Raw genomic sequence first — 26,745 nt, 5'->3', positions numbered from 1 at the left:
CATTGCCAAGAATGAAGCCTCACCATTGCCATCAAAGCAGCCTGATGCCCATCTGCAGCTTCGGAGGGGGCGGGATGAGCGCCAACAGATTACATACATAAGAATCTTCTGTATACTCGGTGGCCTTTTTAATACAAAGTCCCGCCTCCTATGATAGACAGAACAGTCGTCCAATGACAACCCAGGAGACGGGACTTCCTATTATAAACGCAGCAGAGAAAACGGGAAATTCTCCTTTATGTTATCTGATTTCGCTTGTCCCGCTCCCTCCCTGTCCCTTCCGAAGGCAGCGCCGATAAATCTGGTATATATCTTTTGCGGCCCTGAGGGCCACAAAAGATATATGTATACCCAAATTACAAGGGGGCCACGTTAAACTGTAACACGGGCCGCAATTGGCCCGTGGGCCGGACTTTGGACATGCCTGCTATATAGCCATGACCATGACCATTTTTATTTACACCACACTATACCCACAACAAGTTTTCTCCACTAAAGGTGTCCCCCTTTCCCAAGTTGTGAGATACGTGCAATGTTCTAACCAAGCCTTGAGATCTTTAGCCCTTTGTTAGTACAGTGAGTGCACATCTAGTTTGCAACCGATGAGATATGCCAGCACAGTTTAGATAGGGTTAATTATGCCAAGCATGGCTCCCCAGCCTCCTTTCAAACATTACATAGAAAGGGCAAGCTAAGCAGGATTATTTAACCACTTGCCGCCCGCCAATGACAGATTGACGTCGGCAAAGTGGTTGTAGAATCCTGACCGGACGTCATATCAGTCTGACACCCCGCAACACCGATCTCGGTAAAGAGTCTCTGACGGATCAGCCGTGTCCAACCACGGCTGATCACGATGTAAACAGGAAGAGCCGTTGACGGCTCTTCCTCACTCGCGTCTGACAGACGCGAGTAGAGGAGAGCCGAACGGCTGCTCTCCTGACAGGGGGGGTTCGCGCTGATTGTTTATCAGCGCAGCCCCCCCTCGGATCGCCACACTGGACCACCAGGGAAGGGCAAACTGAAAAAAATGCCCCCCCCCCAAAAAAAAAAAGCTAAAAAAAAAAAAGGCTGGAAAAAAAACATTAAAAAAATAAAAGATGCCAATCAGTGCCCACAAATGGGCACTGACTGGCAACATAGGTGCCGCCCCACAGTGTCCATCAGTGCCACCCCACAGTGTCCATCAGTGCCACTCCACAGTGTCCATCAGTGCCACCCCACAGTGCCCATCCATGCCCAGTGCCCACCTTTCAGTGCCCATCTGTGCCACCCATGAGTGCCCATCTGTGCCACCTATGAGTGCCCAGTGCCGCCCATGTGTGCCCATCAGTGCCGCCCATGTGTGCCCATCAGTGCCGCCCATGTGTGCCCATCAGTGCCGCCTATGTGTGCCCATCAGTGCCGCCCATGTGTGCCCATCAGTGCCGCCTATGTGTGCCCATCAGTGCCGCATACCAGCGCCGCCAATCAGTGCCACCTTATCTGTGCCCGTCAGTACTACCTCATTGATGTCCATCAGTGCCATCTCATCAGTGCCGCCATATCAGTGCCCGTAATTGAAAGAGAAAACTTACTTATTTACAAAAAAACTAACAGAAAAAAATAAAAACGTAATTTTTTTTCTAAATTTTTAGTCTTTTTTTAGTTGTTGCGCAAAAAAAAAATCGCAGAGGTGATCAAATACCACCAAAAGAAAGCTCTATTTGTGGGGAAAAAATTACGCCAATTTTGTTTGGGTACAGTGTAGCATGACCGCGCAATTGCCATTCAAAGTGCGACAGTGCTGAAAGCTGAAAATTGGCTTGGGCGGGAAGGTGCGTAAGTGCCCTGTATGTAAGTGGTTAATCAAGTTAAAAAGGTAAACAGCAATTTTTTTTTCACCTTGTAGACACTGGTAAAAAACTGATGTGCTTCCCATATAGAGAGGGGGCACCCAGCAGGTAATGAATATATATATTTCCCTTTAATGTCACTCTTGTTGCAACACGGATTTACAAATATGAGAAATCGCTGAGGTGCAACATTTTTAGTAGAAGCAGAAACGATTCCCCAGGCTTAGGCCTCATTCACATGGACACTGAGGCTCGAAATCTGTGAAAGGCCATGTGTTTAGGCAGCCCGGGTGCCAGGTGCTGGTGGCAGGTCCATATAAGTATAAAGGGACCATGGTCACACAGACATAGCAGCTCATCCCAATTTGACAAGTATGACGGTGCGAAGCCTTGAACACATACTGTCTGCCTACATGCAGCACATGCTGTCTCAAGCCACAAACATACGGCCCATTTACAACCTGTGGGCCTTAGTGCCCATGTGAATGGGGCCTAACCTTTTTTCAGAAATGCAAAAATGGTTTAATGTCTAATAAGGGTAAAGTTTACAGTTAAAACACTTTGTAAGCTCTACTAAAAACATGTGACAAATGATAATGTTGAGATGTGTTAAAAACTGCTGACCTAGTCTAGTGAGCAAAATAAGGAAGAATAAAATCAGGCGTTGCATTAAAAGAGGAATAAATTATCTCACCCAACAGGTCATCGTTTTGGAAAAGACGATCATTGTTTTCGCTTCTGCTTATTTTGAATATAAGCTTGCAGATGTTCAAGAGGTTCTTGCCGCTCACTTTAAGCTGAAGATGAAGGAACACATGTACATATTGTGCAAGTCAAATCACTGAAAGGCTTTTATATGTGTAGATTTCTTTATTATGGCAGAGCAAGCAGCTATAATGGTGTATAGGGTTTGGTCACCCACAGCAAGCACATTTAATCTTTTATTGTGTTTGACTAATTATCACAATTTAAGATAATTTTACAGGTCAGTTGGCATAGGATCCTGCAATGGATATACTCACAGATCTGATGACTTACATACCTAGCATTATTTTCCAGGAGGGCTGCAATATAAGCCCTACCCTGAAAATAAGCCCTAGTTAAAAATGCTTGTAAAATCCTATAATCCACTCTATTATAGTAGTATATAATGTACAATGTGTGTGTTTCTGTAATATAATTGTGGGGGAAGAGAGCTCTGGCGGGTAACAGAAGCACAGAGCGGCTCTATAACAAAGGTATTTGGCACAATTATATTACAGAAACACACACATTGTACATTATATAATACTGTAATGGAGTGGATTATAGGATTTTACTAGCATTTTAACTCAGTTCACACTGAGGATTCCTGACAGGCAGGGAGGGAGAGGGGGAGAGAAGACATCACATTACATAGTAAGACCTACCCCGAAAATAAGCCCTACTGTGTCTTTTGTTGGCATAATTAATATAAGACCCGGGCTTATTTTCGGGGAAACACAGTATATCAAAAATGTGTGTGTATGCACAGAAAATCGTATTCTTTCCTACAGAGAAGCTGTTCATTGGGATAAATAATTTTACGTGTGCATAAGAATAAAAAAGGCCTGAATGGGAGAGTTTGAGCAGCTGCTGTATGGCTGCACAGGATGGACATGTCATGAGCACAGACAAATGTAAGGTTTGGTTCATAGACATGAGATAATCAATTGAACCAAAAACCGTGAATTTTTTACTTTTCCATTTATACTGCCATCAAAGGTAGAACTTGATTTATGGCCCTTTACAATTACCTCCTGACAACTAGGTTAGAAAGACCCATTGCCAAATCCACCCAGTGCCCTTTATTAAAATAAAGTACAAAGTTTAAATTTTAAAGGCTACTTTGTATTCCTAAAAATCTTACCGCTAAAATGAGCTTGGCCAAGTTAAGACAGAGTCCATCAGAACCAATGTCTATCAGCTTGTACATCGTCTTCAGAATTATAGATCGCCATTTGCATTGCTTGCCCAACATATTGCCATCTTCCAAGGTCTTCTGCAATCTGACACATAGACTGCAGAGGTCTTCAACATTTTTATCTGCCAAAAAAGTGCAAACTTGTTACATCTGGATGATTCCTGTTGTTTGTTTGTTTTTTTGGTATATATGGTCTTTTATTTAAAAGAAAATACTTTAAATTAGCCAGTATTAGTCACATTTAACTGTATTTTTCAGGTCAAATGGGTGTCAGGAACATACCCCAGTATGTGTTACTGATAGTCAACAGAACTAAAGAATTGGGTTGAATATGCTGCTAAATGTTTTCAACATTACTGAACAAATCCAGTTTAATGAAACTAACTACTACTAGCTATACCATGACCAAGTGAGAACCTCTAAATAAGATTCGATATATATCCCTTATATGTATCTGTTAATGGAATATTGAGTCAAATAACGTGTAACTGAGCTTTGCAATATGTTTTATAATAATAGTGTTAATTAGGGTTCAGTTTTATTCTGCACTGTTCAGACCAAAACCAAAAAATGAATAGGAAAAGTTGAAAAGAGACTAAAAAAACACATACGTTATATAGTATTGAAATAAAGTTGAACAGAAAATTATAAAACCAAGAAGTTCACTATCCCAACCAGATGAGATTTCTCAACCTCGGTCCAAAATAAGAGTCTAATAATGGAAGTCTGTCTTCAAAGATTGGAGAAGCTTCAGCTTTGTAAGGATAGTTGTTCAATCACATTCCTAAAAAAAAATTAACTCTTGACCTGACGATGAGTTCAGGCAAACATACACCAATTAGCCATAACATTTTGATGACCCACCTAATAAGTAGGTCCCCCTTTTGAGGTCAAAACATCCCTGACTCATTTCAGCATGGATGCCAGTAAACCTCTAAAGGTATGCTGTGGTATAGGACACCAAGCCATTACTAGCAGATCATTTAAGTCCTGTAAGTTACAAGGTGAGGCCTCCATAGATTGTGGGACTAGAGAATTTAGAGGCCAGGTCTGCACCTCAAACGCAATGTTGTTTACTTCAAACCATTCTTGCAATGTGCATTAACCTGCTGAAAGAGGCCATTACTATCAGGGAATACCATTTCCATGAAGGGGGTACTTGGTCATAAACAATGTTTAGGTAGGTGGTTCTTGTCAAAGTAACACCCACATAAAGTGCAGGACCAAGGTTTCCCAGCAGAACATTGCCCAAAGCCGGATTGCCTTCTTCCCATACTGTATATTGGTGTCCTCCCTTCCCCAGGAAAGAGACACACACTCGGCCATTCATATAATGTAAAAAAAAAATGTTATTCATCAGACCAGGCCATCTTCTTTCATTGCTCTATGGCAGTGTTTCTCAACTCTAGTCCTCAAGGTGCCCCAACAGGTCATGTTTTCAGGATTTCCCTCAGATGAAATGGCTGTGATAATTACCAAGGTAGTGAAACTGATCAAATCACCTGTGCAAAATAATGGAAAGCCTGAAAACATGACCTGTTGGGGCGCCTTGAGGACTGGATTTGAGAAACACTGCTCTATGGTCCAGTTCTGATGCTTACTTGCCCAATGTTGCCACTTTTGGCTGTGGACATGGGTCAGCATGGGCACCCTGACCAGTCTGCAGCTACACAGTGCCCTATACAAGAAACTGCAATGCCCATTTTTTCTGCTTTCAGCACATCATTTTCTTGGACAACATGTTTATGTGCTGCCTGATATATCCCACTGACCTTCAGATGCCACTGGAATGCAAAAATCATGTTATTCACTTTACCTGTAAGTGATTTGAATGTTAGGGCTGATCGGTGTAAATGTCAAGCCTGATACGGGGGGGGGGGGGTGTGACAAGAAGTCTATTTAAGAAATAATACCTCCATACATTTCTCTATATAAAGGATTATTCTAATTGAATTCATTCACACTCACCCAAGAAAAATGTGAATGGCTTCCCTGACCTGAACACAGCAGAATTACGATTTAAAATTTTAACTGCTATTTTGTATCACCTACCCCAACGTACCCCAAGGTGGGTTAGAAAGATAGAATGGGAATCATCTGTTACTTTTTTGCAATGTAAATATTCAAAGCCTAACTCCAGACTGGTGAGCGCTCTTCTCCAAGGCCACTCCAGCCCCTGGAATGTAAGTTGGCCCACAACTTCCTTACGTACAATGCAGGATCGCTGGTCTTGCATTGTAGAGTACAATGCTGGTGAGGGAGCAGCCACATAACCAGAGAAGAGGAGTGGCGAGTGTCTGTGGGAAAAAAAGTCACCATCCAAAAACTGGCAGAAAAGTATTCATCGATGTTAAACTTCCCCCACCTAGACCAAATGAGCACCGAACCCATGTTATACAAGGGAAGACTTGCACCTAAAGATTTTATAAGTTGACCACAGTAATGCTTTAAATATAACTTTTTCCATTAAAAAACTAGATCACATGAATGTCACGTATACTGTGCCCTTTAGAATGGTATACTTGGGACAATTGTTTGGCTCAATATGAAAAATGTAATTTCCAGATGTAAATTTGACTTGAAAAATCTTAGCATTGGTAAAACAATAAGCTGTACTTGACATATATGCACTTCGTATATTTATTACTTCTTTTTACATCTACAGTATGTCTGTGTACAGGTATGGGGTTAGCCTGTTATGTGCACAGGTTTTATTTCAGATAACAATTGAAAGCAGTTCATAGAACTGAAAACTCCTAGAACTACAATAGAAGTTAGATCCAGGCCTAAGAAGAACATTAACAAAAGGTAATAAAGCAAAGGAACATTCCCGTTTCCTAGATCTGATAATCATCTAAATACTTAACAATATAATAAAAAGAACAACTTACGTTCTGGTTAAAAACAAGCCAAACTCAATTTTTATCAACAATGGCTGTACTTTACAAACTCATATCATTTATAAGGAACTTTTAAAAAGAGGCAGCTGCCAAAGGGAACTGTCCTCAAACAGCAAAAAAAAACTACATCCAAGAAACTGGCTCTTTGCCAGCCATCACATGCAGTAAAATGCTTGGTGGCACAGAGCTAAGAAAATACAGATACCGCGATCTTTCATTTTAAGTGTATTGCAAACAAAATGCGTGTTTATGCATAATAAAAGGCTTTCATTTTTTTTTTTTTTAATATGACTTTCAGTGCATCAGCGGTTTCAGTCTGCAACACAATTTAAAACTCCAAGTAATGGTGTTGAATGAGTAAAATGTTCATTATAGTCACAAGTGCTTTATTTAATTACTTGTACACATAAGCTTTGTTAATTCATAGTGCAAAGGCATAAAGCTATACGCTGCCTTGTTTAGGCATTGTATACATTTCCAAACATGCTGTCAAGTCTGCATATCTAAGCTAGTTATCTACAGTGCTTTCTTTGAGTACTATCAATCACAATTATAATTGCAGAGTGGAAAAAGGACCTAGTGCTCAAGGCACGGTGTAATCCCTCTGGATTTTGAAAGGCGAACCAGGTGTAAATATATAAAATATGGCCCGGATTCACAAAACACTTACGCCGACGGATCTCAAGATACGCCGCTTAAGTGTAAGTATGCACCGTCCTATCTGTGCGCTGTGCCCACAAAACTAGATACGCCTGAAAATAGGCTTCATCCGACCGACGTAACTTTTCTACGCCGGCGTATCGTTGGCGCATATTTACGCTGGCCGCAAGTGGTACTCCCATTGATTTCCTATTCACCTATGCAAATTAGGGAGATACGCCGATTCACGAACGTACTTGCGCCCGGCGCATAATATACACGGTTTGCGCAAGTCGTACGTCCGGCGTAAAGTTTTTCCCCATATAGGAGGCGCAAGTCATGCAAAAGGTACAGAAATTTACTGATTGCACCATGCAAAGTATTCCCTCCAGGTGCAATGGTATATTTTGCAAGAATTTGACTTCCTAGCATGGAGAAGTGTTGGGATAACCAAATCCAAAAAAAAACTGTAAAAGCCAGTGACCGGAAGCAGGATGGTAGATCGGGTCTTGAGAAAGAAAGTCAATGCAGTGAGACATACTACTGTATGTCCACCAAACTTGGTAGACATACAGGTACTTCAGGACAGGACCAAGATAGGGCAAATGCAAACTTTCTGAATGATTAGCAGATTATTATATATCTCTGCCCTGTAGACATGGAAACAATTAACCACGAGATGAGCAATTGCTGACGAGCAACATACAGATCTTTCAGCGTTGGCAGAATTGAAGGCATGAATCAAGGTGGAAGGAGAGAGTCAAATTGGAGACATCAACCAGCAAAAGGACAAGCGCTTTTTACGGTCTGGTTCAGCAGACTGGTATTTAAGCCCAATAATCTAGTGCACCTGAACAGACAGAAAGCCAAGTCTGGACATCTGCTGGATAGAATTCCAAAGACCATTAATGCAATGCCGTGTAGCATTTGGAAGAAGTTCTAAGACCCCTTTTACACTGAGGCAGTTTTCAGGTGTTTTAGCACTGGAAATAGCGATTGTAAAGCGCCTGAAAACTGCCTCCCATTCATTGTAATGGGTGCTTTAACACTGCGGTGCGCTTGCGGAACATTAGAAAAAGTCCTGCAACCCCCGGGAGGAAGTGGGAGCTGGATGCTTCTAAAAAGAGGGTATCCGCTCCAAAAAAAAAATTACATGCCAAATGTGGCATGTCAGGGGCTCACTGTCACTTAAAGTGGAAGTTAAATTTTTGGGAGGAACTCAGCTTTAACCACTTAAAGTGGAGGTTCACCCTATAAAAAATTTCTAACACTACATCCAGCCCAGTTCTGCAAATAAAATGACACTGACCTTTTTTTTTTTTTCGCCGTAGATAGCGTTTAGCCTTAGAATTCACCGCGGCTTCCGGGTAGGGAATCCGGCGGGAGTGGGCGTTCCTATTGGCATGTCAATAGGAACGCCCACTCCCGCGGGATTCCCTACCCGGAAGCCGCAGTGAATTCTAACGCTAAACGCCATCTACAAAAAAAAAAAAAAAAAGAAGGTCAGTGTCATTTTATTTGCAGAACTGGGCTGGATGTAGTGTTAGAATTTTTTTATAGGGTGAACCTCCACTTTAAGGACCGCTCACTGTATATATGTGTCATTTTTTTAAAGATGGATATCTCGGTAATGGCAGCAGCCGCTGCCACAACCGAGATATCCATCTTTTCAGTGAGCGGTCCTTTAAACGATAACGGTGGTCTATGCGGCGGATTCGCTGCGAGATCACCGTTATCGGCGGCGGGAGAGGGTAGCCCCCTTCCGCGCCCTCCGCCGCTTACCAGAGCCATCTGCAGCGGTGGAGGCGATCGGGTCCTTCCTCCTGCTCGGCTGGGATACGAGTGAGGGCAAGATGGCCCCCACCCTTCTCCATAGCATAGCAGGGCACAAGCGACGTCAAAACGTCACTTCCGCCCATGCTTCTTAAAGGCATATTTTATTGTTGTCATTTTTTCAAATGACAATTTTTTTTTTTTGCATTTTAGTCTAAATATGAGATCCGAGTTCTTTTTGACCCCAGATCTCATATTTAAGAGGACCTGTCATGCTTTTTTCTATTACAAGGGATGTTTACAGTCTAATAGTAACCTATATTTTTTTTTTAATTATTAAAATAAATAAGAAAAAAAAATATTTTTTTTAAAGCACCCCGTCCCGACGAGCTTGTGCGCAGAAGCGAACGCATACGTGAGTAGCGCCCGCATATGAAAACGGTGTTCAAACCACACAAGTGAGGTATCACCGCGATCGTTAGAGCAAGAGTAATAATTCTAGCCCTAGACCTCCTCTGTAACTCAAAAGATGCAACCTATAGAATTTTTTTTAAACGTCGCCTATGGAGATTTTTAAGGGTAAAAGTTTGACGCCATTCTACTAGTGGGCGCAATTTTGAAGCGTGACATGTTGGGTATCATTTTACTCGGCGTAACATTATCTTTCACAATATAAAACAAATAATTGGGCTAGCTTTACTGTTGACTTATTTTTTAATTCAAAAAAGTAAATTTTTTCCCAAAAAAGTGCGCTTGTAAGACCGCCGCGCAAATACGGTGTGACAAAAAGTATTGCAATGACCGCCATTTTATTCTCTAGGGTGTTAGAAAAAAATATATATAATGTTTGGGGGTTTTAAGTAATTTTCTAGCAAAACTGTTTTAATCTTGTAAACACCAAATCTGAAAAACAGACAAGGTCCTTAAGTGGTTAAACAGAGATTTACGTTTTTTGTCCACAGTGTCCTTAACCACTCTACAACCGCCTAACACACATGCAGTGGAAAAAGGGTGGTCTTTAATGCCCTCACACAGCCCATATGCATTTTTGGGCCCTCGTTGCTTATGTACTCATTGTAGGCTCCCAGCACAAAGACAGCTCTTGGTGTGGACTAAAGATTGGTAGCTGATGGGACAGGTGCTTAAAAAAGTACTGCCATTCAACAAAGATTCTTGAACCGGAAGCTAGGTGTAAAAAAAGATAGAAATTATCGAAATTCTGGGCCAGATTCACAGCTGAAATACGCCGGAGTATCTGCTGATACTCCGGCGTATTTTCAAATTTGCCGCGTTGTATCTTTAGTTTGAATCCTCAAACCAAGATACGATGGCTTCTGGCTTCGATCCGACAGGCGTACGGCTTTGTACGCCTTCGGATCGTAGGTGTAATATTTTGGCGCCTGCTGGGTGGAGTTTGCGTCGTTTTCCGCGTTGGGTATGCTAATTAGCTGTTTACGGCGATCCACGAAGGTACGCGCGTTCGTTGCATTCTTTTACGTTGTCGCTAGTTGGCTTTTCCCGGCGTATAGTTAAAGCTGCTATTTCGTGGCCTATCTTTAGACTTGCCATGTTAAAGTATGGCCGTCGTTCCCGCATCGAATTTCACATTTTTTTTTCTCCGTAAGTCGACCGTGAATAGGAAAGGACGTAACGCACGTCGCCGTTCAAAAAATTACGTCGGTGCGACGTCATTTTCGCGCGAAGCACGGCGGGAATTTTCAAAACGGAGCATGCGCAGTACGCGGGCTTGCGCCGGACGGATTTACGCTACGCCGCAGCAAGTTTACAGGCAAGTGCTTTGTGAATCAAGCACTTGCCCATAAAACTTGCGGCGGTGTAACGTAAATGAATTACGTTACGCCACCGGAATTCTCTGTGAATCTGGCCCTCTGTTCTTTTGTCAGACAGAATACTGGAGAGATGAAGGAAACATGCCTACCTTGCTCTGCTGCCTCCAGGTCTTTAAGAATTGCTGATATGTTCTCATTCCAGTAATCTGTCTCCCATTCTGTCTCGGTTTCGTTACTCATAGGTTCAGCTTCTAGGTAGTCAATAGAAACAGAAAGTATGTGAGCAAAACAAAAACAGGCAACTAATAGTGTATTATTAGTTTTACTCTGTACATGTGCATTACACTAAAGTGTTAATTTTTTTTAATTTATACAGAGGCTTTTTGACCTTCATGGAACCAAACACACAATGCACCATGGATTTGTCCTGTACTATTTTTGCTACATCTTATTTTTAGGCCCACACAAATGTGTACTATGTGGACTCAATGTAAATACCAAAGGGAACTCTATAAATGCAGTTATGGTGTTGTCACTGTATGGCAAATGACCTGACAAAATACAATTACTTTGCAGCAGCTGTCAATTTTTCAAACCACATAATGAATACTAGAAGTGACACAAGCCCCTTTGATAGTGTGGTGCACCAGGAACTTCCCCTATTGCTGCGTAGCAGGTGCCTTCCACTGAACCTATGCAGAGACATCAGATGTCACATCTTTTCATATATAGTGTGACAGGAAGTCAGGTAAATCTGTGGGTGTTGTCACTTATGGGACATACATTTCTGCCTTGTTTAGACGATACACCGATTGTTATCGGGCGTTGGCTACAAACGTAGCCAGAGAAAGGCTAAAGGCCGTTGAAAAACTTCAGCTGTTTAGAATGAGGCAATTAAGGCCTCTATAAGTAGTCCAAAGGCTTACCACTGAATGGCTGCATCATTCCTAAGGCTTTGTGAGTAGGAGAGCAGCACTGAAAGTCTTCTGAGGAGGTGAGGAGAGGAGTGATTTTTCTGTGTGATAAAAATCAAAAGACTATTGTTTTGTGCTGTACGACCAGCACTGTCTTCCCTGCGCTAGGCCGAGTCAGACTCCATAGATAGGTTCCTGTGTGGAAGGTAGATGCCCAGAGTGGCTAGGGTTTATTTTATGTTTGATTTTGTTTATGCTGTTTGGATGCTTGCAATTGTTTTCCAGCAAGATGGAAAAATAAACCAAAAACGTTGTTTTCAACCGTCTTCGACTGCCAGTCTGTATAAATTCAGTGTGTGGTAAACCCATCCAAGGGGTCACACACCCCGCTACCGAGCTAACCCCTTACAATAGGCAAACCCAGATCTGTGGACAGGCCAGGGCCTATGATAGAAATAAAAGGGTAACATGGTGGCTTTCGTGTTTTTAATCTCTTACTATGTAAATGTCAAGGTAAAAAGACATGTTATAAGGATTTAAGTAAGTGCACATTCTACCCTACATTCTGTGAAGATGGATAGCCACAACTCAGATCTTATCCATATTTGAGGCTTGGGCAATGGGCATTATTGAATGTCAATCTCACCACTGACTTCTCAATGTTTTACCTCATGTACTTAAATACTGTAGCTAATACTGTAGCAATTCAAACCTACATTCAAGCAATAGTCTAGATCTCAGACTTTACAGAAGCGATTGTACTCCTTTTGTACCTGTGGTTCCTTGAAGCTCCTTGCTTCTCTGCAGCTGCTGAGAATACCTGGTACTTTTGGTTTGGGTGAGCATGTGACCTTCTTTCCTACGAAGGTTCCTAACCTAGCCCTAGCAGCCAATAGCCAGATATGCTAGGTACAGGTAATGTCACATGACAGGGGAAGTTACATCATCGCTGCCATAGAAATTGTCAAAACAGACAGTTTCAGTGTCAACTGCAGAGGAGCAAGATGCTGCAAATACATAGCTAGAGTATAGGTGGGGGTAGATGCCCTTTGTATGGGCAGGATGACAGTGTCTCTTTATCACCAGTTGCCGATTTTAATCTATAGCAAGTCCAGTTGATTTAAGAAGTGAGGAAGGTTTTGTCCCACGGAGATGGAGTCTTTCCATCTGTATGTGCAATACAGTGAAATGGTGCTACACATTTTGCAATTGTTCAATGTGGTTGCTTTTGAGTGTCTCTACTGTATTGCCAACGTGTGTGGTTTTCTCTTTGGGGTTGACGATTTCTTGTTTAAACATTCATACAACCTCTAAGTTTTAGAATATCAGCCTTAGTGGCAAGAAACCTAATGTGTTCTTCATTCTACATTTCAGTCCTGATCCAGGTCCTCTGATTTTAAAGGCTGCGTACATTTTACTCAGGGATCTATGAGAACAAGTGGGCCTACTTTCCCATACTGGGCATCCTGGAGGGAAGCAGGAACCTACCCTTTGATATCAGAGTAGTAGAGGGCTGAATTGGCCCCACGTTGCCTGTGGTCCAGCTGTAGATGGCAAGGTTCTTAAAGAAGTAGGTTAGCACTCTACAATGCGTTTGAGGTGTTTGGTAAAAATATCTGTATTTCTCGGGCATGCCACCAGCTGTAAGGTCTGTCCAATCAGAAGCAATTAAAAGCATAGAACCCTTGGTAATGGCAGGAGTTTGCCAGCCACACATCTTCATGTCCAGACCACTTCCTGATTTAAATGTATATTTACATACCTTTACCGGTTATGATACCTTACTCCAGCCTGCTCTCATACAGAGGATAGGAAGAAGAAGACTAGGTGCCAACCAGACTCCGCTGCACACACATTTGCTGAAAGGAAACATGCTAAACACAAGTAAAAAGCAGAGCGAACAGAGCCAATATGCTGCTGCTTGTCCAATCAGCAGGCTTGTGGCAGGCAGGCGACACCAATATATTTATTAACTCTAACAGCCAAAATTTGCTTTCTGGCAGTGGTGTATGAACTGGCTGGACAGAATTATACTTCCTGATAAGACAGTCCACATATCAGTGTATATTTTATTGTGTTAGCCGTTTGCCTGGAGTTCTGCTTTAATTAGGAACTACAAAACAAAAGGTTTTTATTTTGATGTGGGCAGATTAAGGAAAGGTTAATTTTTCTGTCAGGTTTTTAAGGACATCCTTGTCCCCAATGAGGAGAATTCTCCCTTGTGGTCTGGTTGGTCACTAGGACAATAAATTAGCCTTTTTTTCAAATGGGGACATTTCCAGAAATAAGGTCATTTATTAAAGAGGGAGAGAAGGGTGGAAACTTCAGTCAAGTTTTCACTGCAGTTTGTATTCCTGCTGGAAGGATGCTGCTCACTTTCGGCAAGATAACACAGACGGCAATAGAGATTTTACCAGGTCTAAAATGAAAAATTTCTGAAATTCTAGGCGTTATATTTAAAAATCCTCATTTCATTCGTCTAAAAAAATATATGAACAGTGGAAAGCCATATTTTAACTTAAAGGGGTAGTAAAGGCTGGGGTTGTAAATGCATCCTATGCATTAAGGTGAAAAAACACCTTGTACTCTCCGATCCCCCCAGCCCCCGCTTTACTTACCTGAGCCCCGAACTTCCGTGGGCTCGTTCCCGCGTCACTTTTCAATCAGCTTGTCAGCTGTTCATTGGTTAGATTGATAGTAGCGCAGCCATTGGCTCCAGCTGCTGTCAGTCAAATCAATGATGCGGCACGCCGGGGGGGCTATGGCCACCGAGTGCATCACAGGGGAGCGCGCCCGCAAGGTAACCCCCTCAGGAGAATGCTTCCCAGGAGGGGGTTAGAGCGAGAGCCGCCGTGGGACCCCAGAAGAGGACAATCAGGGCCAATCTGTGCAAAACGAACTGCACAGTGGAGGTAAGTATAACATGTTTGTTTAAAAAAAAAAACTGAACCCATACAACCCCTTTAACACATATGCAGGCTCTGAATCCTGCCCAGTAGCTACATGGTTTCTCTGCCTAAGTGCAAGCCATAAACTATATAATGCTTCTCAACCAATGTAAAAGCAGGCTTGCTAATCACATTTGCTACTATACAGATGACACAAAAACAATGATAAACAGTGGCGCTAGACTGATGGTTATAGATAAATAGCAACTTAGATGAATTAGGTTAAAAAAAATGATTAAAAACTCATATAGGTCATCATAGTCCATAGAATAAGTCCATGGTAAGTGTTCAATCAGCACTTGGAGACAGCACCCTTAGACCAAAGCAGTGGACTCTGCAGGTAAAAAGCAGGAACAAAGGGGCGCCAGACTAAGAGCAGCATTAAAATAGTTGGTTTAATAGATTAAAAACAGAATGGCAACTCACAAAGTAGATGAATAATATGGGCATATCAAATGGTAATCGTCAGTCCCAGAATCTCTCCAAGCCGTCCTGATGGGGATTGACGATTACCATTTGATATGCCCATAATATGTGTCTACTTTGTGATTTGCCATTCTGTTTTTAATCCATGAAACCAATGATTTTAATACTGCACTTAGTCTGGCGCCCCTCTGTTCCTGCTTGCTAGTTGCTACTATACAGATGACCAAAGTTACATCAAAAGAGTAACTAGGGGTCCTAGCATATCATGTTAGCTTGCAGATGGTAGGGCATGCATGTCACTTTTAAGTCCTCAACAACTGGTGGTACAGCTATGACTGCTCAGACATGATATACTAGCCAATATACAAGCAAGCTCACCTTCCTGTTTCACACCAAATTTTTAATTAAAGCGGACCTTCAGTAATTTTTTTCATCTTTCCATCTATTAAATCCTCTGCCGTTTTTGTTTTATCTTTGGATAGTAAAACATTTTTTTTCTGCCAGTAAATGCCTTATACAGCCCACTTCCTGTTTCTTGTCTGGTAAAAAGCCTAGGATTATGACATAATGCACAGCTGGGGGGGGGTGAGTCATAAGAGGACCAATGAGATCTACAGAGCTGGAGGTGGGTCTCTGTGTAAATCCAGGAAGTGAACAGGCAGCAGCTTCAGCTGCCCACAGTTAAAATGGATGCAGCCAGACTTAAGCCTTGTTTCCACTGCACGGAACGGTTCGGGTCAGTAAGAATGGAGCGGTTTAGAATGGACCGGTCTATTCTCGTGAGCGTTTCCACTGCAAATCGGACCGTCGGGGACCATTCAGGATTTAGAAAAAATGCCTAGCACGTCCACCAATCAGTGGAATGTATTGCATCTCCTCCCCTAATGGAACCGTTCCATTTCCTATGGCCCCACATCTGAAGCAGGACCCAGAATGGTCCGGTACGGTTCGGTTTAATGGCACACTTTCGTAGTGGAAACACCCAAAATAGCGTACCGAACCGATCCGCTCAGTGGAAACGAGGCATTAGTGGAGGGAGATTTCTGCAGCATATTTTCGCAAGTACAGAATTACAGTATATATAAAATAATATGCAAAGTGGCTGGAAGGAAGCTTCATAAATGGCAAAGATGTTTTTATTACAAATTATGTGAGCAGACTGCAGTTCCTCTTTAATATCTGGGCAGTTTTCAAATATATCAAGAATGATTGCAAACATCTCATTATTATTTTTTTGAGCAAGCCATCTTTTTTTTAGCTGTTTCTCTATTTCAACCACGTGAATAATCTCGAGACAAGTGGTTTTGCATCTATCACTTTGGGTTTCAGATAATGAACAGGAAACTTAAAAAACAAAACAAATGAGAACTGAAGATTTTGAGTTACTGCGGTCTTTGTGGTGTACTTACAACACACATAACTCTCTTGACTGGTCACAAAAAACACTACCCAGTCTTTTGCTGATTGGCTACTGTTTTTAGCAGCAAGGTTCAGGAGCCTTAGCAACACTGCAGCAAGTTGAAGTCTCTCCCACAAATACTAAACACATCCTTCTTCTGCCTGTCGGTCTTCTGTACTTAACACTTGTACATGTACTTAGTATACGGACATATATTTCCTAACTCATAAGCTTTGTGGTACACACACTGTATGTGTATATATATAACAATATGGGAAGGGAAGAGAATGGGAATAAAAAAGCAAAAATATTGAATGTTTGAAAACCATACACAATGCATGTAAAACATTAAAGGATCTTTGCGTTATTTACTCAACAGGGCAGTAGTAAACAACCTGTCAGAAAAGCAAAACCAAAAGGTGATCACGGACATCACCAAGGGTTTGCACATGATCTTAAGCATTGCCAATGCCATAAAAGACTTTTAGTGATTATATTAGAACAAAATGGAGCTCTAAATTAGCCCAGTCACAACAAATAGCTCTATACAATATATTTTACACTATTGGTTTTGCACATACACAACCTGTAATTTTTCTTTTTACATTTTTTAATCGTGCTCATACCGTACGTAACTAGTAACGTACATCTCCATTAGCCATAGGGGTGAACACTTCTTAAACCTTTTAATATATTTTAATATATATATATATATATATATATATATATATATATATATATATATATATATATATATATACACACATACACACACACACACATATATATATATATATATATATACACACATATATATATATATATATATATATATACATATACATATACATATACATACACACACACACACATATACATATACACATACATACATACATACATACATACATACACACACACACACACACACACCGGTATATAGTGCATTCATGCATTCATAACGTATTCAGACCCCTTAAATTATAAAATGTTGCCCGATACTACAGTTGTTTACATTCTCATTTAGCCTTCCGACGGTTGCATACATCGCGTCACGAGTTGCCGAACGTCGGTGCGGCGCTATACGGCGCCTGCGCACCGACGTTCGGCTACTTTCGGAAACTGGTGACGCGCTGTATGCGACGGTCGGAAGGCTGTCAATCAAATAGGAACGCCCAGTCCCGTAGCCCATACCCCGAAGCGGCGGGAGAACATCTATCTCAAAAAAGGTAAGTACTGTATTGATTTTAATCAAAACACCTGATTCTGCTTCCCGTAATTAGGCCCAATCTACTGTTAAAAATTGATATTTTGGGTGAGCCTCCACTTTAAGTGGAGTTCCACCCAAAAGTGGAACCTCCGCTTATCTGCTCCCCCCTCCGGTATTACATTTGGCACCTTTCATGGGGGAGGATATCCGTTTTTAACAGGTACCCTTCCTCACTTCTGGGAGACTGCACATGCAGCCTCGGAAGTTCCGCCTATCTCCTCCACTGCCGAGCCAGTTAAAAAACACAGCATGCTTCGCACATGTGCATTAAGGAACCAGCTGTGAAGCCGAAAATGAATGGTGGCGGCAGCACCTGAGAGCTGATCCGTAAAACCGCTTGGGTGCCGTCATTGCAGGAACCCTGGACAGGCAAGTGTCCCAATATTAAAAGTCAACAGCTACAGTATTTGTAGCTGCTGACTTTAAATTTTTTCGTGGGGGGGGGGGGGGCGGTTGGGGCGGAACTCCTCTAAGTATTCAGTACTTTGTTGAAGCACCTTTGGCAGTAATTACAGTCACAAGTTTTTTTTGGTATGACGCTACCAGCTTTGCACACCTGGATTGGGAGATTTTCTGCCATTCTGCTTTGCAAATGCTCTAAAGTTCAATTAGGTTAGATGGGGACTGTCTGTACAGCCATTTTCAGGTCTTTACAGAGAGGTTAAACAGGGTTCAAGTCAGGGCTTTGGCTGGGCCACTCTAGAAGATTCAGAGTTGTCCCTAATCCACTCCTGTGTTGGCTTTGTGCTTAGGATAATTGTTATTGATTGATTGATTGATTTAATAGTTTTAAATGTTGGAAGGTGTACCATCGGCCTTGTCTGAGGTCATGAGTACTGTGGAACAGGTCATCATTGAGGATATAACTTTGCTCCATTCAGCTTTCTCTCAACCATGACCAGTCTCCCAGTCCCTGCTGCTGAAAAAAAATAAAAAATAAAACACGCCATAGCATGATGCTGTCACCACCATGCTTCAGTGTTGGGATGCTATTGGGCAGGTGATGAGCAGTGCCTGGTTTCCTCCAGACATAATGTTTAGAATTGTGGTCAAACAGTTAAATCTTTTTTTTTCACCAGACCAGAGAATCTTGTTCCTCACAGTTAGAGTCCTTTAGTTGTTTTTTTGCAAAGGCAAGGGGCTTTCGTGTGTTTTGCACTGAGGAGAGGCTTCTGTCTAGCAACTTTGCCATAAAGCCAAGATCAGAGGAGGGCTGCAGTGATGGTTGTCCCATCTCCACACTGGATTTCTGAAGCTCAGAGTGACCATTGGGTCCTTGGTCACTTCTCCTACTAAGGCCCTTCTCCCCTGATTGCTCAGTTGCAACCTTCCCCAGATCTGTGCCTTGCAATAATCCTTATTAATTAGAATCAGTGGCATGATGGGGTGGTGACGTCACAAGGGAGAGGGGCCTCCAGATGACGTCACTGCGTGCCCCTGCCCTTTGGCTAAGTAATGGCACCCAGCAGCCCTAGCATTACAGTGGGAGAGAGCATTGAGAGAATATCGGAGGAAAACGGAGGGAGAAGACAGCGGAGAGAGGGGAACCAGCAAAGGGAGAACACAGCGGAGAGAGGGGAACCAGCAGAGGGAGGAGACAACAGAGAGAGGGGAACCAGCAGAGAGAGAAGACAGCGGAGAGAGGGGAACCAGCAGAGAGAGAAGACAGCGGAGAGAGGAGAACTGCCAGCGGAAAAAGACATCAGCGGAGGGAGAAGAAATCGGAAGGAGAAGAGAGACGACGGAGCTGCTTCAATAAATTACTTTGTCAAAGACCTGTGTACTGTTTTTATTTTTGACACTTTTTTTAGGGGGCACACACTCATCCCCCTCCTTTCCTGGCCTGAAGGGCTGCGTGCTTGGATAAGGGGCTGGTATGGATTGTGGGGGGTTCAGCTTCTTGAGCTACTTCAAATCAATGGGCTCTCATAGGAAACCACAGATTTTGAATAGAGGCAGAAAAAGCTAGCGCGGCTAAACGTGTATTAACACCCATGCAAAAAGCTACTAAAAGCAAGTTTTTACCGCCGCTTTTCCTGGCTTTGGTAGTGGCTTTGTAGTTCGTTTTTTTTTTCGAATGCCCTGTGTGCAAGAGGACCTACTCTGACCTGCAGGCAGTTCCTTTGACCTTATGGCTTTTGCAGTATGCATTTTCAGCTGTGAGGCCTTTTTAGAGAGACGTGTGCTTTTCCAAATCATGTCCAATCAATTTACCACAGGTGGACTTCAATCAAGGTGTAGATACATCTTAAAAGATCAAGAGTAATGTGAGGAACCTGAGCTAAATTTCAAGTGTTGCAAAGGGTCCGAATACTTATGCCAACGTGATATTTAAGTTTTTCCTTTTTAATAAATTCACAGACACTTCTAAAATTCTGGAAAAATGGAAAGAAACTGCGCTAAAATATCAGAAAAAGAAGAGAGAAAAGAACCTGCAACGTAGTCACAGTCTATTCACTCCGAGAGCTGCGATTACCATGTAAACAATAGATACGAGAAAAAGATGCGAGAAGAATATAAATCGCGCTACCTCTAAAGCAGAAAACACTTATTGAAAACACAAAATTATGAATTTACAAATAGGTGATATATGACGATATATATAGAACTCACTACTATATCAAAAACATTGGAGTTTGATGGCCACTAGGGTGCACTATACAGCAATCTCAAAAAACCCTCAGTAATAATGAAAAGTGATATAATGGTGACTAATACAAGAAGAAAAAAATCACCTATTTGTAAATTCATAATTTTATGTTTTCAATAAGTGTTTTCTGCTTTAGAGGTAGCGCGATTTATATTCTTCTCACTTCTAAAATTCTGTTTTCATGTAGTCATTATGGGGTAGTGAGTGTAGATTATTGAGAAAAATAATGCATTTAAACAACTGTAGCATCAGGCTGCAACATAACAAAATTTGGAAAAGTAAAGGGGGTCTGAATAGTGTGCGTGTGTGTATACACACACACGTAAACACTACAATGCATTCCATAGGCAAGGTAACCTTAAAAGGAAGCCTGTAGGCTCATCACAGCTGATATTTTCCCCACTACTGGCTTGCTATGCTTTGGTCTGTACCATCTCTGTGTTTTAGGGTAGACATTTTGGTAAAGTACAGGGCTTTGCTTCTTCATGTCAGAGCTGCGCTCCTGATAACGGATTTTAAGACAACTAGTTGGGCAATATTCAAGAGACAGCAATAGAGGTGGAAGTACAGATCCACAAAATAATGGATGAAGAAGCATGGAGATGCATGGTTCTCAGGTACAGGTTCCTTGCAGCAACGAGATCAGTGATCCTCCTCCTCCAAACATAGTGAGTTGAGTTTATGCCAAAGAGCTCGCCTATGGTACTTTCTTGTGGAGGGTGACCTTGCAGGCACTGCAGGATTTCAGTCCTTCACTGCATAGTGTGTTACCAATTGTTTTCTTGGTGACTATGGTCCCAGCTGAGAGATCATTGACAAGATTCTCCTTTGTAGTTCTGGGCTGATTCCTCATCGTTCTCATGATCATTGAAACTCCATGAGGTGAGATTTTGCATGGAGCCCCAGACCGAGGGAGATTGACAGTTATTTTGTCTTCCATTTGCACATATTTTCACACCTACGGTTGTCACCCTTTCACCAAGCTGCTTGGCGATGGTCTTGTAGCCCATCCCAGCCTTGCGTAGGTCTACAATCTTGTCCCCTACATTCTTGGACAGCTCTTTGGTCTGGAATCTGAAATCTGATTGATTGCTTCTGTACACAGGTGTCAAGATGAGATTTGGAGCACTCCCTTTTAAGAGAGTTCTACTTCTTTCTAATCTCAGCTTGTTACTTGTATAGAAGACACCTGGGAGCCAGAAAGCTTGCTTAATAATAGGGGATCAAAAACTTTCACTCATTAAAATGCAAATCAGATTATAACGTTTTTTAAATGCATTTTTCTGGATTTTTGTTGCTATTCTGTCTATCACTGTTAAAATAAACCTACCATTAAAATTATAGATTTATAATTTCTTTGTCAGTGGGCAAACGTACAAAATCAGCAGGGGATCGAATACCTTTTTCCCCTCACTGTAGCACTTTATACTTACTGAATAAACCTGCAACTACACATCTAAGTGATATTTCAAAAACCTTGGGAAGCCTGAGACTCCAAGCAGATAGAATCCACCAAGGAGGCCCAATAATAGGGCGAAACATGTTGGAAAACACGTTTATACCGCTATAAAAAATATAGAAAAAATTAACTAAGGGACCTGGAGGACCTTACAGCCACTTTCCATAAGCAGGAGGAGGAGTCCTTCTGTGATACATGGAGACCGTGGCAAAACTTTGTTTTCACCGATGCCTACGTGCAGGAGGTCTCGTAACATGGCTGATTTCTTTACGACTGTTGCTAGACCCTGGGTGAAAGACCCCATCTTTCTGTTTCTTCTGGCTCTCCAAACTCTAACCTTTTTTCTTCTGCCCCCACCCGCCCTTTTTTCCTTTTCCCCTTGTACACATTTTCTTGTCCCTATGCCCCTCCATTTAATCCACCCTTTACTTTTACTACTGTTATCCCCCCTACTGAGTGTATACCTTCAGTGTGGAGACTCTTCTCGGTTGTTTCCGTGCTGTCCATCGGTATTTGACCATATAGGAAAAAATTGTTCTATTATTGAGTTAAGTTGGCTGCCGGGGATCCCCTCTGACCCCGGCTCTTTTTATTTTTTATCCCACAGGATTGCGTTATTACATTAGGGCTTTTTTCACAGACGTGGAAAGTTGGGGACAATTATATCAAGCCCTCCCAGTCCAGAATCTTTGACATGCCATAAAACTTGATACATTTTATATGCTTTGAATCTGCTGAGATGCCTTTGAAGCTACAGAGGTCATTCATTATTTGTTTTTAGCATGTGTATGTTATTGTTACCTGCCTTCCTTATATCTTAATTTGTATAATGCAACTGTTGGCTAAATAAAGAAATTACAAAATAAAAATAAAAATATGGACCATAATATATGGGTTTTATGAATACGATGTTTTAGACCTTTGTTACTAAAATCCAATTTGTTCTCTCTTTCAATTCTAGATATGTTTTATATTGTTGAGAATGCAATAGAAAGGGTTGAATCTTCAGACAGACAATACATTTTGTCAGGACAATCCTGCTGTTGGGAGTATCCAAGACATACAAGAGGACAAGAGGTCTCAGTTCCCAAGACGACAGTTATAACTTACATATATAATATATTCCTTTTGGGTCAACCAACCTTTTAATTTTCTTAATGAAAACACAAAAATGGATGTCATATATGTAAAACATTTGTACCTGCGTTATAATTTCGGGCAGTGTCATCAGATTTCGTTGTGCATTGCAAGCTTCTGCTCATGCTTCCAATGTCCCCCCTTTCAATAAAAATAAAAATAAAAATGGTAAAGCATATTTAGACGTACATACACAAAAAAATGTCAATTAACTATTTGATGCATTTTTTAAGCGTATTTCAACTTTTGCCACCAAACTGGGATAATATTTACTTTATATTCACAAATTATACCTTGCAAAAAATAAATAAAAAAAATGCAGCTTACATTTTATAGATGCTCTTTTTTTAATTCTCCAGCAAGGAAAAAAAACAACTTTGTTTTCATGGGGGCTGGGCAGCTGTTTTAGCCATAATTAACTCCGTTTGTACTGTGCAGGCAGATCTTCATGATCATTTTTAACTATATCTAAACACTGTCTGTCATAAGTAGGGGTTAAAGGTTTAGAGGCTAGGCTTCTTGCCTTTTAATAATGAGGACAGACTTAAAGCAGAACTCTGGGATTCTCCAAGCTTAGCTTTTTCAGACCCTTTCCCAAGGCTCTATAAAAAAAATCGTAAGGTTAAATGAAGGTCTTACTTCTCGCGTTTCACCCCACCCCCCATGATGTCATCTTGCCATAGCGTCATATCTCTGTTCCATGCTCCGGCAGGAGGACTTTCTGCCCTGCAGCGCGTCACATCCGTTCAGGTATAAAGAAAAAAGATTTTATATTCACCATAAAATCATTCTCTGAGTTCATGGACAGACACAGCCTTAATCTTGACAAAGTGGGTATTAGCCTTCCTTTAGGAGTGACTAGGCAGAAACTTAAAGTAAATGTTAAACACATCATACACACCCTACAGCACCGCCCAGGGGGCGGGCCCTCTGGGTATAACCCCTCTCTCTGCATCTCGCAGATCAGTTCCTCAAAAAGCAGTACAAACATAAAAGGAGGGGTGGGTGCTGTGTCTGTCCATGAACTCAGAGAAAAAGATTTTACGGTGAGTATAAATTCTTATTTTCCCTTTCGTTTATGGACGGACACAGCCTTAATCTTGACATAGTGGGACATCCCAAAGCAGTGTAAAAAAAAAAAAAAAACACACAAGGGGTGGGAACAGCATAAAATTAAACTTCACCCCAAAACAAGCAGAGCTCCTCAACTGGGGTGATGCAACTCTAAACAGCCGCCTGCAAAACTTTGCGGCCGAAAGAAGCATTCGAAGATGCACTCACATCAACCTTGTAGAATTCAGTGCAAGTGTGAACGGACGACCAAGTCGTCGCTTTACACACCTGGGAAACAGACGCTTGATGTCAGAAAGCCCAAGAGGCACCTATTGCCCTGGTCGAATGCGCCGTGACAGGAAAGGGGGGCGCCGACCGATTATGGTGTAAGCCTGAATCACTATCTGTTGGATCCACCTTGAGATGGTGGCCGGTGAGACGGCTAGGCCCTTTTTGGGACCAGCCACGAAACAAACAGTGAGTCTGACCTCCGGAACGGAGCAGTAGCAGATAAGTATACTCTTAAGAGCTCGGACAACGTCCAAGGAATGTAACGCCGCCTCTCTAGGGTGCGACGGATGAGGACACAAGGATGGAAGTACATTGTCTTCATTGAGGTGGAAGGCCGAGACGACCTTAGGTAGAAAAGGAAAGCTGCGGACGCAGCACCACCTTATCCTTGTGGAATATCAGGTAGGGAGCCTTGCATGACAAGGCTGCCAGCTCCAAAACTCCTCTAACTGACGTGACCGCCACCAAAAAGACCACCTTCTGAGAAAGTGTCAACAAGGTGGTTTCTGAAGCACCGAGGAAGACCAAATTCAAGTCCCACGGAGGTAGCGGAGGACGGACTGGAGGGGCCACATGCCGAACCCCCTGTACAGATGTTCTCACTAGAGAGAGTGAGCCACCAAGGGTTGCTGAGAAAAAACAGCCAGGGCAGATATCTGCCCCTTAATCATGCTTAACGCAAGCCTTTGGTCCACCCCACGCTGTAAGAACAGCAGGACTCTGGACACCAAATAAATCTGTGGATTCCACCTCATTTCCTCGCAAAAGGCCAAGTAAGCTTTCCAAGTGCGATGGTAAATCCTCCTAGAGGATAACTTCCTAGCCTTTCTCATGGTAGGAATCACAGAATCCGATAGGCCCCGGTCTCTTAGTACCTGGCTTTCAATAGCCATGCCGTTAAAGCCAGTGACTGTAAAGCAGGATGCAGTATGCTCACATCATCCGCTCCAGCTAACTGTTGGAGAGGGAAGACAGTTTGCTCCACTCTGGCTAACTTTTGGGAAGGCAGAACAACAAACTCTTCTCCTTTCTCCCCCTGATGCTAGCACTTCTGTTGGAGGCTCACTCGGTTCTTTCTCAGCAGAAAAATCAATTAAATCACAAGTCTCTGGAATTGCTGAAAATCCAGGGCACAGGTTGGCTGCACTTGGACACAGTGCCAACACTTTGGCAGGTGATTCATAATCTATAACATTCTCCTATGAACAGTCAATTAAATCCATACATTCTGTGGTCTGTGGCTGGAGAGAAGAGCCGTACTCTCATCCAGCTGCTGAACAGACGCATTCCTCCATCCAAGATCATCCCATGCAAAAACAGGATCATCAAAGTCAGTCGGCAATTTCTGCATCCTCCAAAGGACCTCTGCATCCATAGCTGTGGGCGGAGATGGCTAAAGTACACCATTAGTCTGACACATTGCCCACTCTTTAGCCAGGATTTCAGAGTTGTCAGCTGGTATTTCCTGATGGTCCCAGGCAAAGGGAGCCCAGACCTGCTGCTGTGCAGAATCTAGCAGCAGTCTGTAGGCGTTCTCCAGCTCCCATTCCTGATTGGCTAGAAACTTCAAATCTTCCGGTGCCCAGGGAACTTCTTGGACATTCAGCATCCATTCTCTGTATGCCGAGATTTCTTACAAACGTCACTCCAAATCGCTCCCAAAGTCAGGATCCTGTGACAGCCTCTCTAATAACAGCCCCAGGCCGCCGTATCCAAAGCTTTTTAGGGGTGTCATCCGCTGTCCACGGGCACACTTGGGCTACATACCAGTGGGGCTCTGTAGCTCTTGTCCAAATGCATCTCCACCTGGACCAGCCTGGTTAACTCAGCTTTCCATTCCTTGTGCGATTGTCTCCTCAAAAACACCATTTGCACTTTGTACTGCAACCAGTACCTTTCCTGGAAGGAGGAGAGAACTCTTCCCTGGTGTCGCTGCTCACGGGCTAGCGCTTTCTTCCAGAGTTTCCAGCAGACAGAATCATACCATCCAGCAGGACCTGCTCTGAGAGTGGTCCCCTGTGCTGTATCCGCAACCTCCTTCTGAACTCCTCTTTCATGGCGGCTGGTATCTGTACCTCTCCACTCCTGCTACCCAGACCTTGAATCCAGGTGAAGGTTTGGATGTCCCAGACTGCAGAAAGCATCCCACTGCTTGTCCCAAATGTAATGTCATACACCTCTTCCTTCCAGTCTGAATATAGATATCAGATCTTCCAACCGCTTGCAACCACAAACTAGGCAGTACCTGTTTTGAGCTAAAACCTGTTCCAACGTCAATGATAGCCCCTGCGTAGGCAGAGCTTTCGCATATTAACCACT

The 26,745-nt window shown here is 42.4% G+C and overlaps 1 protein-coding gene across 1 annotated transcript in view; it reads right to left on the bottom strand.

The window, feature by feature from the left end:
• ARMC2 (armadillo repeat containing 2) overlaps positions 1–26,745 on the bottom strand; it is a 161,130-nt gene that overhangs the window by 57,620 nt on the left and 76,765 nt on the right. The window contains 4 exon segments of the mRNA XM_040350207.1: positions 2,530–2,632; positions 3,724–3,899; positions 11,029–11,130; positions 23,147–23,223. Of these exon segments, the coding sequence (XP_040206141.1) occupies positions 2,530–2,632; positions 3,724–3,899; positions 11,029–11,130; positions 23,147–23,223 (458 nt within the window).

The sequence above is a fragment of the Rana temporaria genome, chromosome 4 (assembly GCF_905171775.1).
Source record: "Rana temporaria chromosome 4, aRanTem1.1, whole genome shotgun sequence".
In the NCBI taxonomy this organism is placed as follows: Eukaryota; Metazoa; Chordata; class Amphibia; order Anura; family Ranidae; genus Rana; species Rana temporaria.
This window is presented reverse-complemented; position numbering and strand designations above follow the sequence as displayed.